At 42.3% G+C, this 13,685-nt stretch overlaps 1 protein-coding gene across 1 annotated transcript in view; it reads right to left on the reverse strand.

Moving 5' to 3' along the window:
• LOC141092478 (probable cation-transporting ATPase 13A4) overlaps window positions 1–13,685 on the reverse strand; it is a 349,711-nt gene that overhangs the window by 97,112 nt on the left and 238,914 nt on the right. Inside the window, exons 17-19 of the mRNA XM_073578646.1 lie at window positions 6,229–6,346; window positions 5,989–6,113; window positions 3,392–3,555 (exon numbers count right to left, since the gene is read on the reverse strand). Coding sequence (XP_073434747.1) covers window positions 3,392–3,555; window positions 5,989–6,113; window positions 6,229–6,346 — 407 coding nt within the window. The remainder of the gene's footprint in view (window positions 1–3,391; window positions 3,556–5,988; window positions 6,114–6,228; window positions 6,347–13,685) is intronic.

The raw sequence follows: 13,685 nt of genomic DNA on the forward strand, positions 1-13,685 counted from the left end.
TTCTACAGTGGCGGAGGAATACAGTGAGGAAGGATACCTACCTCCCGTCATTATATTCCTGGGGCCTGTAGAGAGCAGTGGCATCAGCTGATGCTGCTGTTCTCCACAGGAGATCGTCGGGGGACACTCGTGGATTTCTGCGGATCAGGGACTATATATGTTGTTTGTTATTTTCAGATTTTTCCACAGATGACATTGGCTTCGGGGAACAAAGTGACAAGTGATGTATGTACTCTGTTATATGTACTGTATGTCTATATGTATGTTTTGTATGAATGTATGAATGTATTGTATGTAGTATGTATGTATGTAGCATGTTGTATGTATGTTGTATGAATGTAGTATGCATGTAGTATGTATGTATGTTGTATGAATGTAGTATATATGTAGTATATATGTAGTATGTATGTATGTTGTATGAATGTAGTATATATGAAGTATGTATGTTGTATGAATGTAGTATATATGTAGTATGTAGTATGTATGCATGTTGTATGAATGTACTATATATGAAGTATGTATGTATGTTTTATGAATGTTGTATATATGTAGTATGTATGTAGTATGTAGTATGTATGTTGTATGACTGTAGTATGTAGTATGAATGTTGTATATATGTAGTATGTATGTAAGTGTGTTGAATGAATGTAGTATGTATGCAGTATGTATGTATGTTGTATGAATGTAGTATACATGTAGTATGTATTTTGTATGAATGTAGTATATATGTAGTATGTATGTATGTTGTATGAATGTAGTATATACGTAGCATGTTGTATGAGTGTAGTACATATGAAGTATGTATGTAGTATGTATGTATGTATGTTGTATGAATGTAGTATGTATGTTGTATGAATGTAGTATATATGTAGCATGTATGTATGTATGTTGTATGAATGTAGTATATATGTAGTATGTATGTAGTATGTATGTATGTTGTATGAATGTAGTATATATGAAGTATGTATGTATGTAGTATGTATGTATGTTTTTTTTTTGTTTTTTTTACATTCAACACATTAGCCGGATGATGGGACTACTACTGTCCCATCATTGGCTAATGTGTCAATCACTGTCATTGTAGCAGGCATCGCCCGATGGGACTTGTAGTCCCATCGGACGATGCCTGCACACACACAAGACCCCCAGCAGGCCCGCATAGACCCCTGAGAGGCCCGTACAGGCCCCGGCAGGCCTGCATAGACCCCCAAGAGGCCCGTACAGGCCCCGGCAGGCCCGCATAGAGCCCCGAGAGGCCCGTGTAGGCCCCCGACAGCCAGCACAGGCCCCTGGCAGGCCCGTACAGGCCCCGGCATGCCCACATAGACCCCTGAGAGGCCCGTACAGGCCCCGGCAGGCCCGCACAGGGCCCCGGCAGGCCCGCATAGACCCCCGAGAGGCCCGTACAGGCCCCGGCAGGCCCGCACAGTCCCCTGAGAGGCCCGCATAGGCCCCCGAGAGGCTCGTACAGGCCCCGGCAGGCCCGCACAGACCCCCGAGAGGCCCGCATAGGCCCCCGAGAGGCCCATACAGACCCCGCACACACAGACACACACAGTGTCCGCCCACGCACCACCCACACTCTTCCCCCCTCCTGAACTGGATGTGGAAGGAAAGAAAGGTGTTTTTTTACTTCCGATATTTCTGTCCCATAGAGTTGCATGGGACTTCCGGTATCGGAATCTGCGATATCCGATACTTTTTGGGTATCGGTCCGATCCAATCCGATCCAATATTTCTCAGTGTCTGATGGTATCGCTCAGCACTAATCAAGACGCAAGACCCCGCGGCAACAGCAACACTGGATCGGTAAGGAGTTGCGGAGATTGCGGTATGCGTTCAGTGCTTACGCATACCGCGATCTCCTGGGGGGATGCGTCACTCTGTCTGGAGCCAGACTGTGCAGGCACGTCGCGCTTGCGCAGTCTATAAAGGCTTTGGACAGAGCGACACTTACAGCGTTATAGACTAGCTGAAGAGCCGGGCGTTGCCCGGGCATAATAGCTAACCGTGGTTAGTTATAACAAATTATAATGATTATATTGCACATATAAACATTTCACGTCATATATTCAGCACTACAGATTTGCAACACAAATTAACTCAACAATTACTTAACTATTGATAGTATTTTATTTTCAACTCATTTAAGAGCCTTTTCATAAACAACATTTTGGTTTTTTCCTTTTGGTGCAAAGATGAACAGATTTTTGGCAGATCCAACAGGCCACGTAAAGTTGACCATGAGGAAAGCATGGATATTGCAAATCGATCCGTACTACTTTCAAGGACTGTCCCTGAGCCTTGTTAATGGACATTGCAAATGTCAGTCGAAGTGGAAACTAGAGGCGTTTAAAATCAAAATGCAAATCAGATGGAATGAGTGGAATTCTTGGAATGAAAATGTCCTGTCCTTTGGCAAATCCTGTTGCTGAGCTGTGTATCTAATCCTATCCTGTGTGATACAGTCTCCTCTGAGCTGTGTATCTAATCCTATCCTGTGTTACTGTCTGCTGAGCTGTGTATCTTATACTCTCCTGTGTGATAGTCTCCTGAGCTGTGTATCTAATCCTGTCCAGTGTGATACTGACTGCTGAGCTGTGTATCTAATCCTATCCTGTGTGATACTGTCTGCTGGGCTGTGTATCTAATCCTGTCCTGTGTGTTACTGTCTGCTGAGCCGTGTATCTAATCCTATCATGTGTGATAGTCTGCTGAGCCATGTATCTAATCCTATCCTGTGTGATCCAGTCTGCTGAGCTGTGTATCTAATCATATCCTGACTGAGTGACACTGTCTGCTGAGCTATGTATCTAATCCTATCCTGTGTGATACTGTCTGTTGAGCCATATATCTAATCCTATCCTGTGGGATACAGTCTGCTGAGCCCTGTATCTAATTCTATCCTGTGTGATACTGTCTGCTGAGCGGTGTATCTAATCCTGTACTGTGTGATACTGACTGCTGAGCCATGTATCTAATCCGATCCTGTGTGATTCAGTCTGCTGAGCCATGTATCCAACCTATCCTGTGTGATACTGTTTGCTGAGCCGTGTATCTAATTTGTACTGTGGGTGAATTGTGGCAACTTTCATGGTGTCTTTCCCTCATTTGATGTGTTTTGGCAGCATTTGGGGCCGTTCTAAGGTGTTGCGCATGTGTTTGTTTTTGCCTCCCATTGACGTGAATGTCGCTCGGTAATGCTCAGCGAAAATTCAATGAATTAATCGGAGAACATTGCAAATTCTGTGAACGTAATCCAAACCGAACTTTGAAATATTCGCTCATCTCTAGTGATGACTCCCAATTATAAGTGTTGTCAATTCTGTGAGACGACTTTGGGACTTTATTGGTATGCGAATAAGTTAAAATGTAAAATACTGGACCATACCTGTGGAGCATTACTCTTGCCTTGGATCTTCTCACTACTTCCCCAAGTAATTGATGCAGGAGAACTTTCTTCTGGAGCATTGGCTTCTATGACAATTAACTCACTCCCTGGAGGAATCATCCCTGAAGCTTTCCCAATAGTACAAGCAGTCTGGAGGTTGTCACCTAAGGAAAACAACTGCAAGTAAATAAAATGTCCTGCTAGCTCTTTCCTGTCTCTGCTGATGCACTGTAATCATTTAGCCAAAAGAACATGGTTTGAATGTTATACAGAGAATATGAATTGATCTTATTTTTTAGTTCTGTATTATTTGCTTCAGTAGATAACACATTGGACAATTGACAAATATTACATAACTAGCTGAAGAGCCCGGTGTTGCCCAAGCATAGTAACTATGATTAATTATAGCAAATTATGATTATATTGCACATAAAAACATTTGATCCTGAGAGAAATTCCACTAATTGCAAAAAAACTGAGGTAAAATACTGATCAAACACTGAGATAAAATACTGACCAAATGCTGAGGTAAAATACTAAAACACTGAGGTAAAATACTGACCAAATACTGAGGAAAAATACTGACTAAATGCTGAGGTAAAGTACTGATCAAACACTGATGTAAAATACTGACCAAATACTGAGGTAAAATACTGACAAAATAATAAGGTAAAATACTGACCAAACACTGAGATAAACCAGTGACCAAATATTGAGGTAAAATGATGACCAAATACTGAAGTAAAATAATGATCACACACTGAGATAAAATACTGATTAAATAATGAGGTAAAATACTAAAACACTGAGGTAAAATACTGACTAAATACTGAGGTAAAATAATGACCAAATATTGAGGTAAAATGCTGATCAAACACTGAGAAAAAAAACTGACCGAATACTGAGGTAAATAATAAAACACTTAGGTAAAATACTGACCAAATAATGAGGTAAACCACTGAACAAGTATTGAGGTAAAATGTTGACCAAATACTTAATTAAAATACTGATTACACACTGAGATAAAATACTGATCAAACATTGAGGTAAAATACTAAAATACTGAGGTAAAATACTGTTTAAATACCGAGTTAAAATACTGACCAAACACTGAGGTAAAATACTGACCAAATACTGAGGTAAAATAATGACCAAATATTGATGTAAAATACTGATGAAACACTGAGATAAAATGCTGATTAAATACTGAGGTAAAATACTGACCAAACACTGACGTAAAATAGTGACCAAATACTGAAGTAAAATACTGATCACACACTGAGGTAAAACAATAAAGCACTGAGGTAAACTGCTGACTAAATACTGAGGTTAAAATACTGATCAAATACTCTTTAACGCTTCTGCCAGTTTTAGTCAGAGGGACATACCCAGCCTGCTACCCAGGTAGGGAGGACATCAGTGCTGGGCTGCCTGCATGTACACCCACAGACTACATCTGCCTGCTACAATCCCCTCTTGCTGTCAGGAATCCAGGCCATTTTTACCTTGTGCTCTGGGTGACTAAACACTACAGCACTATTTCCCAGGAAGGCTTGTGAAATGCTAGCAATAGGGGAGACTCTCGGGCATGCGCAGTGCTTCTCTTCTTGTACATAGCGAGGCTGGAGTGGGCAGATCTGGCACTACACCTGCAGCACCACAGTCAGTGGACAGCGCCGCTCTGCAGCACCACGACCCAGGTAACTGGCACCCTGCTCCTGCCACAGCCCCCCTCCAGACATTGTCCTCCCCTCACCAATGTCATCTGGTGCTTGATTGCAGATCACGGGCTGCAGGGATCCATCCACACGCAGCATCAATCCCAGAAAGGCTGCAAGGAGCATTCTGCGCTAACAACGTGGGCCGTGTGGATGGGGCTTTGCATGTGGAGTGAGTGTGGCTATGCAAAGTGGGTGGGGCTATGTGGAGTGGGCATGGCTTGTACATATACACACACATATATACACTCAGCTTTAGGCCTCTTTCACACTTCCGTTTTTGACCATCAGTCAAAATCCGCCAGCTTTTGAAAAAAACGGATCCGCCATTTTTTTTGGCGGATCCGTTTTTTTCCCCATTGAGTTGCATTACCGGCAGATCTTGACGGATGGCCATCCGTTGGATCCGTTTTTTTGTGGATCCGCCAAAATGTTTGCGTCCGCCGGCATGCCTGCCTGGACGTACCCTGGAACATTTTTTTGGCTGTAGGAACTGCATTTTACAGTGCGCATGCCCGGTGAAAGGAAGTCAGCCGGGGTTTTAACCCTGAAATCCTTTCTGGTGGTGGAAAAAAATCTCTCTCTCTCTCCCTCTCTCACTGCGGTTCCTTTAAAATTCTGCATTCAACAGATCTGTCAAAAAACGGTCCGGTAGCATCCGTTTGCATCAGTTACAAGCGTATCCGCTTTCCGCCATTTTGGCGGATTATAACTGACAAGAAAAAACGGAAGTGTGAAAGAGGCCTTATATGTACCGTATAGATGTAATATTCAATGGCACCACAGTGACACTTCTTCATGCCAATCACATAAAATAATTAATGAGCCATTCTTATAATATTTTTTTATTAAATTTGTAGTAGTAAAATACAAATATACCAGTTATCATGACAGTCCTTATTTTGGCTTCCGTAAGTTCCTGAATCACGGGTTTTGTCTCAAGTTTTAATTTATTTTCCATTATTAGAAATCCAAGAAACACTAAATCAGACTCTACTTCTTCCCTAAGAAAACATAAGAATAAATGAGTAATAAATAAAATGGTATGGAATGTACTGATAACATGTTAAGACGATGATCATTTCCAACAAGCTTATAACACGCATTGTATTACTTTACCTTTCTAAGCTTTCTAAGATCTGGGCATTATTTGCAGCTAGCTTCTTATATGCCAGAGCAATCACTCGGAAACCTTGTAAAGTATAATGTTCCAGTTCTCTGCGGTAATTTAGTGGCACTGTATAACAAAAAATATATTTTTGGAGTTATGAACATTAAATATGGTATATCTGATCGATTTTCACATATACTAATTTGTACTGTCAGAGGCCCCATGTTATTTCTACACAATGATACCTGATCTTGATTGGCCTGCTCAGGTCATGTTGAAGATCAATAAATAATCTATGCAATAATTTAATCCCTTTACTCCCAAGGGTGCTTTGCATGTTAATGACTGGGCCAATTTTTACAGTTCTGACCACTGTCCCTTTATGAGGTAATAACTCTGGAACGCTTCAATGGATCTAGGCGATTCTGAGACTGTTTTCTTGTGACATATTGTACTTCACTTTAGTGGTAAAATTTCTTCTCTATAACTTGCGTTTATTTATGAAAAAAATGGAACTATGGCGAAAATTTTGAAAATTTTGCAATTTTCATACTTTGAATTTTTATGCCCTTAAAACAGAGAAATATGTCACACAAAATAGTTACTAAATAACATTTCCCACATGTCTTCTTTACATCAGCACAATTTTGGAATCCAAATTGTTTTTTTGTTAGCAGTTATAGGGTTAAAAGTTGAGTTGAACGAAACAGGTCGGCCAGATTCATAAGTCGCTGACTTATGCCAAAGTCAGGTTTCACCAACCGAAACCTGACCATAGCGTGAAGTCGGCCATGCGGTCGGCAAAAGGAGCGCCAAAGTCATATTTCCCAGAATGCTTGCAGGTGCCTTTTTTTCAGCCAATGAGCAAGGATGTGCACTGTGGGCAACGAGATGACATGTGCAGCGTCCACCACCATCATAGAGAAGGGCATTGCAGTGATTGGCTTGCTTTGGGGGGCGTCATAGTGTCTATAAAAGTCCTGACTGCCAACCTCCATTTTACTTCTGTCGATCTTAACAGTAGGGAGAGGTTGCTGTTTATCAATAGGGAGAGAGTTAGGGCTGTAAAGATATAAGAAGTTCTTATGTGCTTGTGCTGATAGCAATTGTGCTGTACAGTTAGTGTGCAGTGACAGGGGAGGATTTTCTTGTGTGCAGCAGCGCTGGTTATTAGGCTGCCTGATAGCTGTATTGCTGTGTGTACACGGCTGTGCAGACTGCCTTTTACACAGCACTAATACTGTTATTCTTTTTTCTGCACAGTTACTGACCGTTCATTTTTTCCCACACCGTATAGAGCTGTAGGCTCCTCACATACTACCGTGTACCGGCTGGACATGCTGGCTATCTGTGTGTGACTCCGGAAATAAATACAGAGATTAAATTTTCCCCTACACCGTATACAGCTGTACGCTCATCATACAGTACCGTATATCTGCTGTTTGTATTACGGTCAAATACATACTGAGTGAGCATCTGTGTGTGACTCCGGAAATATATACGGGGATTTAAATTTTTCCCTACACTGTATACAGCTGTACGCTTCTAATACAGTACCGTATGTCTGATGTTTGTATTACGGTGAAATCCATACTGAGAGAGCGTCTGTGTGTGACTCCGTAAATAAATACGGAGATTTAAATTTTCCCCTACACCGTATACAGTTGTACGCTCCTCATACAGTACCATATATCTCCTGTTTGCATTATGGTCAAATACATACTGAGTGAGCATCTATGTGACTCCGGAAATATATACGGAGATTTAAATTTTTCCCTACACGGTATAGAGCTGTACGCTTCTGATACAGTACCATATATCTGCTGTTTGTATTACGGTGAAATCCTTACTGAGAGAGAGTCTGTGTGTGACTCCGTAAATAAATACGGAGATTTAAATTTTCCCCTACACAGTATACATTTGTGCGCTCCTCATACAATACCATATATCTGCTGTTTGTATTACGGTCAAATCCATACTGAGTGAGTGTCTGTGTGTGACTCTGGAAATATATATGGAGATTTACATTTTTCCCTACACCGTATACAGCTGTACACTTCTGATACAGTACCGTATATCTGCTGTTTGTATTACGGTGAAATCCATACAGAGAGAGCGCCTGTGTGTGACTCCATAAATAAATACGGAGATTTAAATTTTCCCCTGCACCGTATACAGCTGTACGCTCCTCATACAGTACCATATATCTGCTGTTTGTATTACGGTCAAGTACATACTGAGTGAGCGTCTGTGTGTGATTACGTAAATAAATACAGAGATTTAAATTTTTCATCATCAGGAACAGGTTTTGGCTTACATTGCCAAAACAGCCTCCAGCTCTATCGCCTCCTCTTCTGAAGTTTCAAAAACTGCAAGCACTGAGTTATCAGTGCAGGCTCCTGGTCAGGAGCAACACCTTTCCTTGTCTCCTTCACCCCCACCAAAAGTGAAGTATGTGGCAGGCCACACTTCAGATTACTCCCTGGAGCTCTTTTCACATACCATGCCTAAGTTATCAAGTGAAATCCTGAATTCCCCAGTCCAAGATGAATATGACATGGAGTGCACTGATGCCCAGCCAGTGCTATATGATTCTGCTGGTACATTCACCCAAAGCACTGCAATGCCCTCACAGTCTACTGAGCCAGATTCTGACCCTGATGAATCATATCATAGAATCATAGAATCATAGAATCATAGAATCGTAGAGTTGGAAGGGACCTCCTGGGCCATCTGGTCCAACCCCCTGCTCAAAGCAGGATTCGCTAAATCATCCCAGTCAGATGTCTGTCCAGCCTCTGTTTGAAGACTTCCATTGAAGGAGAACTCACCACTTCTCGTGGCAGCCTGTTCCACTCATTGATCACTCTAACTGTCAAAAAGTTTTTTCTAATATCTAATCTGTGTCTCCTCCCATTCAGTTTCATCCCATTGCTTCTAGTCTTTCCTTGTGCAAATGAGAATAAAGTTGATCCTTCTACAATGTGACAGCCCTTTAGATATTTGTAGACAGCTATTAAGTCTCCTCTCAGTCTTCTCTTTTGCAAACTAAACATTCCCAAATCCTGCAACCTTTCCTCATAAGACAGGGTTTGCAGACCGGTCACCATTCTGGTCGCTCTTTTCTGAACTTGCTCCAGTTTGTTGATGTCTTTTTTAAAATGTGGTGCCCAAAACTGGACACAATATTCCAGATGAGGTCTGACCAAAGAGGAGTAGAGGGAAATAATGACTTCACGTGATCTAGACTGTATGCTTCTGTTAATACATCCTAGAATTGCATTTGCCTTTTTTGCTGCTGCATCACACTGTTGACTCATATTCAGTCTGTGATCTATTAGTATACCCAAGTCTTTTTCACATGTGCTGTCACTTAGCCCTATTCCTCCCATTCTATATATGTTTTTTCCATTTTTATTGCCCAGATGTAGTACTTTGCATTTCTCCCTGTTAAAAACCATTCTGTTAGTTGCTGCCCACTTCTCCAGTTTATTTAAATCTTTTTGAATCCTCTCTCTCTCTTCTCTAGTATTAGCTATCCCTCCTAGCTTTGTGTCATCAGCAAATTTAATCAGTTTACCCTCAATTCCTTCATCTAAATCGTTGATAAAGATGTTGAACAATACAGGGCCCAGGACAGAGCCCTGTGGTACCCCACTTGAGACATTCTTCCAACTGGATGTGCAGCCATTTACGACCACTCTTTGGGTCCGATCACTAAGCCAGTTATGAATCCACCTAACAGTTGCCTTGTCCATTCCATACTTAATCATTTTTTCAATAAGGATTGTATGAGAGACTTTGTCAAATGCTTTGCTGAAGTCAAGATATACTATATCTACAGCATTTCCTTGATCCACCCAATCAGTGATACCGTCATAGAAGGAAATTAAGTTAGTCTGACATGACTTATTAGTTACAAACCCATGCTGACTCTGTTTAATCACTTCATTCTTATCCAGGTATTGACATACATGTTGTTTAATAATTTGTTCAAAGATCTTTCCTGGTATAGAAGTCAGACTCACCGGCCTATAGTTACCTGGGTCCACCTTCTTCCCCTTTTTGAAGATAAGAACAACATTTGCTCTTCTCCAGTCTTCTGGCACTTCTCCTGTTCTCCAAGAATTTTCAAAGAGTATAGAGAGGGGTTCAAAAATTTCTTCTGCTATCTCCTTCAGTACTCTGGGGTGTAATTCATCTGGACCTGGAGACTTGAATTCATTTAGGCTAGCTAAGTGTTTCCTCACTATCTTTCTGTTTATATATATCCTGGATTCTTCTATTCCCTTAATAGGACAGTGAATAACAGTTGATGTTACATTTCCTTTCTGAGAGAAAACAGATGCAAAATAGGAATTTAAAAGTTCAGCCTTCTCAACATCCTGTCTTACCATTTCATCATTTTCATCCTGTAAAAATCCTATAGCATCTTTGACTTTTCTTTTACTTTTGACATATCCCCAAAATCCTTTATTATTGCTTTTGACATCTCTTGCAAGCCTCAATTCATTTTCAGCTTTAGCTAATCTGATTTGTGCCCTGCAGGTTCTGCAGACAGCATTATATTCTTCTTTAGATATGCCTCCCTCTTTCCATTTTATAAACATTTTTTTCTTCCTTTTTAGCATGTGCTTAAGTTCTGTGTTCATCCATCCTGGTTTCCTTAACTGCTTCCTATTCTTCCCTCTTTTCGGAATTGTTAACAACTGTGCTTTGAGAATTTCATTTTTCAAGATTTCCCATCCTTCCTGGACATTTTTGTCTTTAAGGATATCCAGCCATTGGATCCCTCCAATTCTCTTTCTGAATCCCTTAAAATCTGCCTTTCTGAAATCTAACCTTGATGTCTGAGTCTTCACAGGTCTTCCGCCTCTAGTTATCCAAAATTCTAAAATAGCATGGTCGCTACCTCCTAGGGTCCCAGCCACTTTTACCTCCTCAACCATTTCCTCCCTGTTTATAAGGATTAGATCCAAGGTAGCAGTTCCCCTTGTTTTCTCCCTTACCTTTTGGAAGATAAAGTTGTCAGCAAGAGAGGATAAGAATTTCCTTGACCTGTTAGTTTTGCCTGAGAGAGATTCCCAACAAATGTCTGGATAGTTGAAATCTCCCATGACAACTATGTCAAATTTTTTGGAGAACTTGGCCATTTGATGCATAAAGAGTTCATCCATAGCTTCAGCTTGCACAGGCGGCCTGTAGTAAATGCCTACAATGGTGTCCTTTCCATTGTTCTGTCCTTGTATTCTTACCCAAACAGTTTCCACAGAACTCCCAGTCTCTGAAGCTTCAATCTCTGTGCAGATATACGCGTTTCTAACATACAATGCGACACTCAGGTGCCCCTTCCCGCATACTATACTGTTGTGAATTCTCTTTCTGGCCTCCCTCTGGTTATTACTGAAGGTAGTGGAGCTGGTCAGATTGACAGAGGGGTTGCGGGTTCTCTTTCTGGGCTCCCTCTGGTGGTTACTGGAGGAAATGGAGCTGATCTGATTGACAGAGGCTTGCCACCTGATAATGAGGATGACTATGGGAGATCTGGGCTTTCAGATTGGGATTTAAGACAGCTGATTCCCTCTATCCCTGCTGGTGATTTTCTTCCTGTGCCTCCTGAGGTCTAATGTTTCCAGCTCTGTCCCTGCATGTTCAGCTAATTGGTTCATTTGCTATTCTGTTTGCATTTGATCTGGTTTTGTCTATCTTTGTTTTGTGCGGGTCAGCCAGCTCTGGCTGGGGCTGTGCTGAATCACCACCCATATGTTACTCCTTGTGCCAGTTTGTTTACCCCCCTGTTAGATTGGTCTCTTTTTGCTCTGCTTTCAGAATATACCAGAGTACTGATATAGTGGGGGCGAAGTTGTGCGACTTGAGTGTTTTTGTGCATCAGATGTGTTGGACTTTTTGCAGGGTTTTTTGCGTGATTGCAGACAGTGTCTTTCCTTTCCTGTCTAGTCAGTGTGGGCCCCATCATTTGCTCAGTCTATTTTCCTGCCTGTGTTTGTTTTCATCTTGTCTCACAGACAATATATGTTTGGGGTCTATCTATTCCTTTGGGGCCTGCTCTGGGGCAGTTTAGATTTCCCATTTCTTGCTTTAGTCTTAGTTAGCTCTCCGGCTGTGCCGAGGGGTCTAGGATCATCATAGGTACGCTCTACGGTTACTTCTAGTTGTGTGGATAGGATCAGGGTTCTGCAATCCGCTTAGTTACCAACCTCTTTGGTTTTCTGTGGCTTAGGCCTCTTTCACACATCAGGTTTTCGCCGTCAGGCGCGATCCGGCGCTTTTGACAGAAACCGGATCCGGCGAAATGCAATGCCGGATCCGGTTTCCCCCCCATTGACTTGCATTTGCGCCGGATCGCGCCGGATGGCCATGCGTTTCATCCGGTTTTCGCCGGATCCGGCAATGTGTCGCGATCCGGCGTCTGGAAAAAATGGCTACTGTAACGTTTTTTGTCTCCGGCGAAAAAGCCGGACACGCTGGATCCGGCGCGTCCGGCTTTTTCACACAATGAAAGCCTATGAGCGCCGCAATGCGCCTGATCCGGCAAAAGCCGGATCCGGTGGCCGGATCCGTTTTTTTTGGTCTGAGCATGCTCAGTAGCTCTGCCCACTACAACCTGTCAAAGAAGGGCTGTAGGAACATGCTATATATAGTTTTCCAGTAGCCAATCCCGTTCGGAAGGCCACAAGGGTCAATTTTAAAAACCAGATCCGGCGTAATCCGTCGAAAAACGGATAGAAAAACGGATGAACCGGATGAGACGGATCCGGTTTTGTCTGTCAAGAACAAGACGGATCCGGCAGAAAACCGGATCCGGCACATCAGGTTTTACAAAACATTTGCCGGATCCGGCATTCCGGCACGACGCCGGATCGCGCCTGACGCCGAAAACCTGATGTGTGAAAGTAGCCTTAGTCTGGACCTGCTCTCCTCCTCGGTGACCCATTCTTAACACTATACCACCTTACACGGTGACACAGAGGAAGGTGCAGATGAAATTGAAGAGGAGGTGATGAATGACCCAGTTGTTGATCCGGATTGGCATCCATTGTGGCAAGAGGGTGCCGATGGCAATAGCTCAGAAGAGTAGGAGGATCCTAAGCAGGCATCGACATTGCAGCTGCAGTTATCTGGAAGGCCCATAGCAGTCCAAAACGTGTTAAAAAAACAAAAAGAGTTGCAGGACAGCTTGGCCAGACAGTCAAATTAGCACAGCGTGCAAGCCCTGAAAATTTTTCCCATAGTAGGAAGAGTGCAGTGTGGCACTTTTTTGACCAAAATCCTATTGATGAGGCAAAGGTTATCTGTAAGAAGTGCAGAAGGACCTTTAGCCGAGGGAAAAATCTCCGAAATTTGAATACCAGTTGCATGCTTAGACATGTAAACACCATGCACTTGCAAGCGTGGACAGACTACAAAACCTCAGGTAGCACACATGCACCTGCTCCGACTGAAG

Source organism: Dendrobates tinctorius, unplaced genomic scaffold, assembly GCF_039654945.1.
Source record: "Dendrobates tinctorius isolate UK_male_01 unplaced genomic scaffold, ASM3965494v1 ptg000060l, whole genome shotgun sequence".
NCBI lineage: Eukaryota > Metazoa > Chordata > Amphibia > Anura > Dendrobatidae > Dendrobates > Dendrobates tinctorius.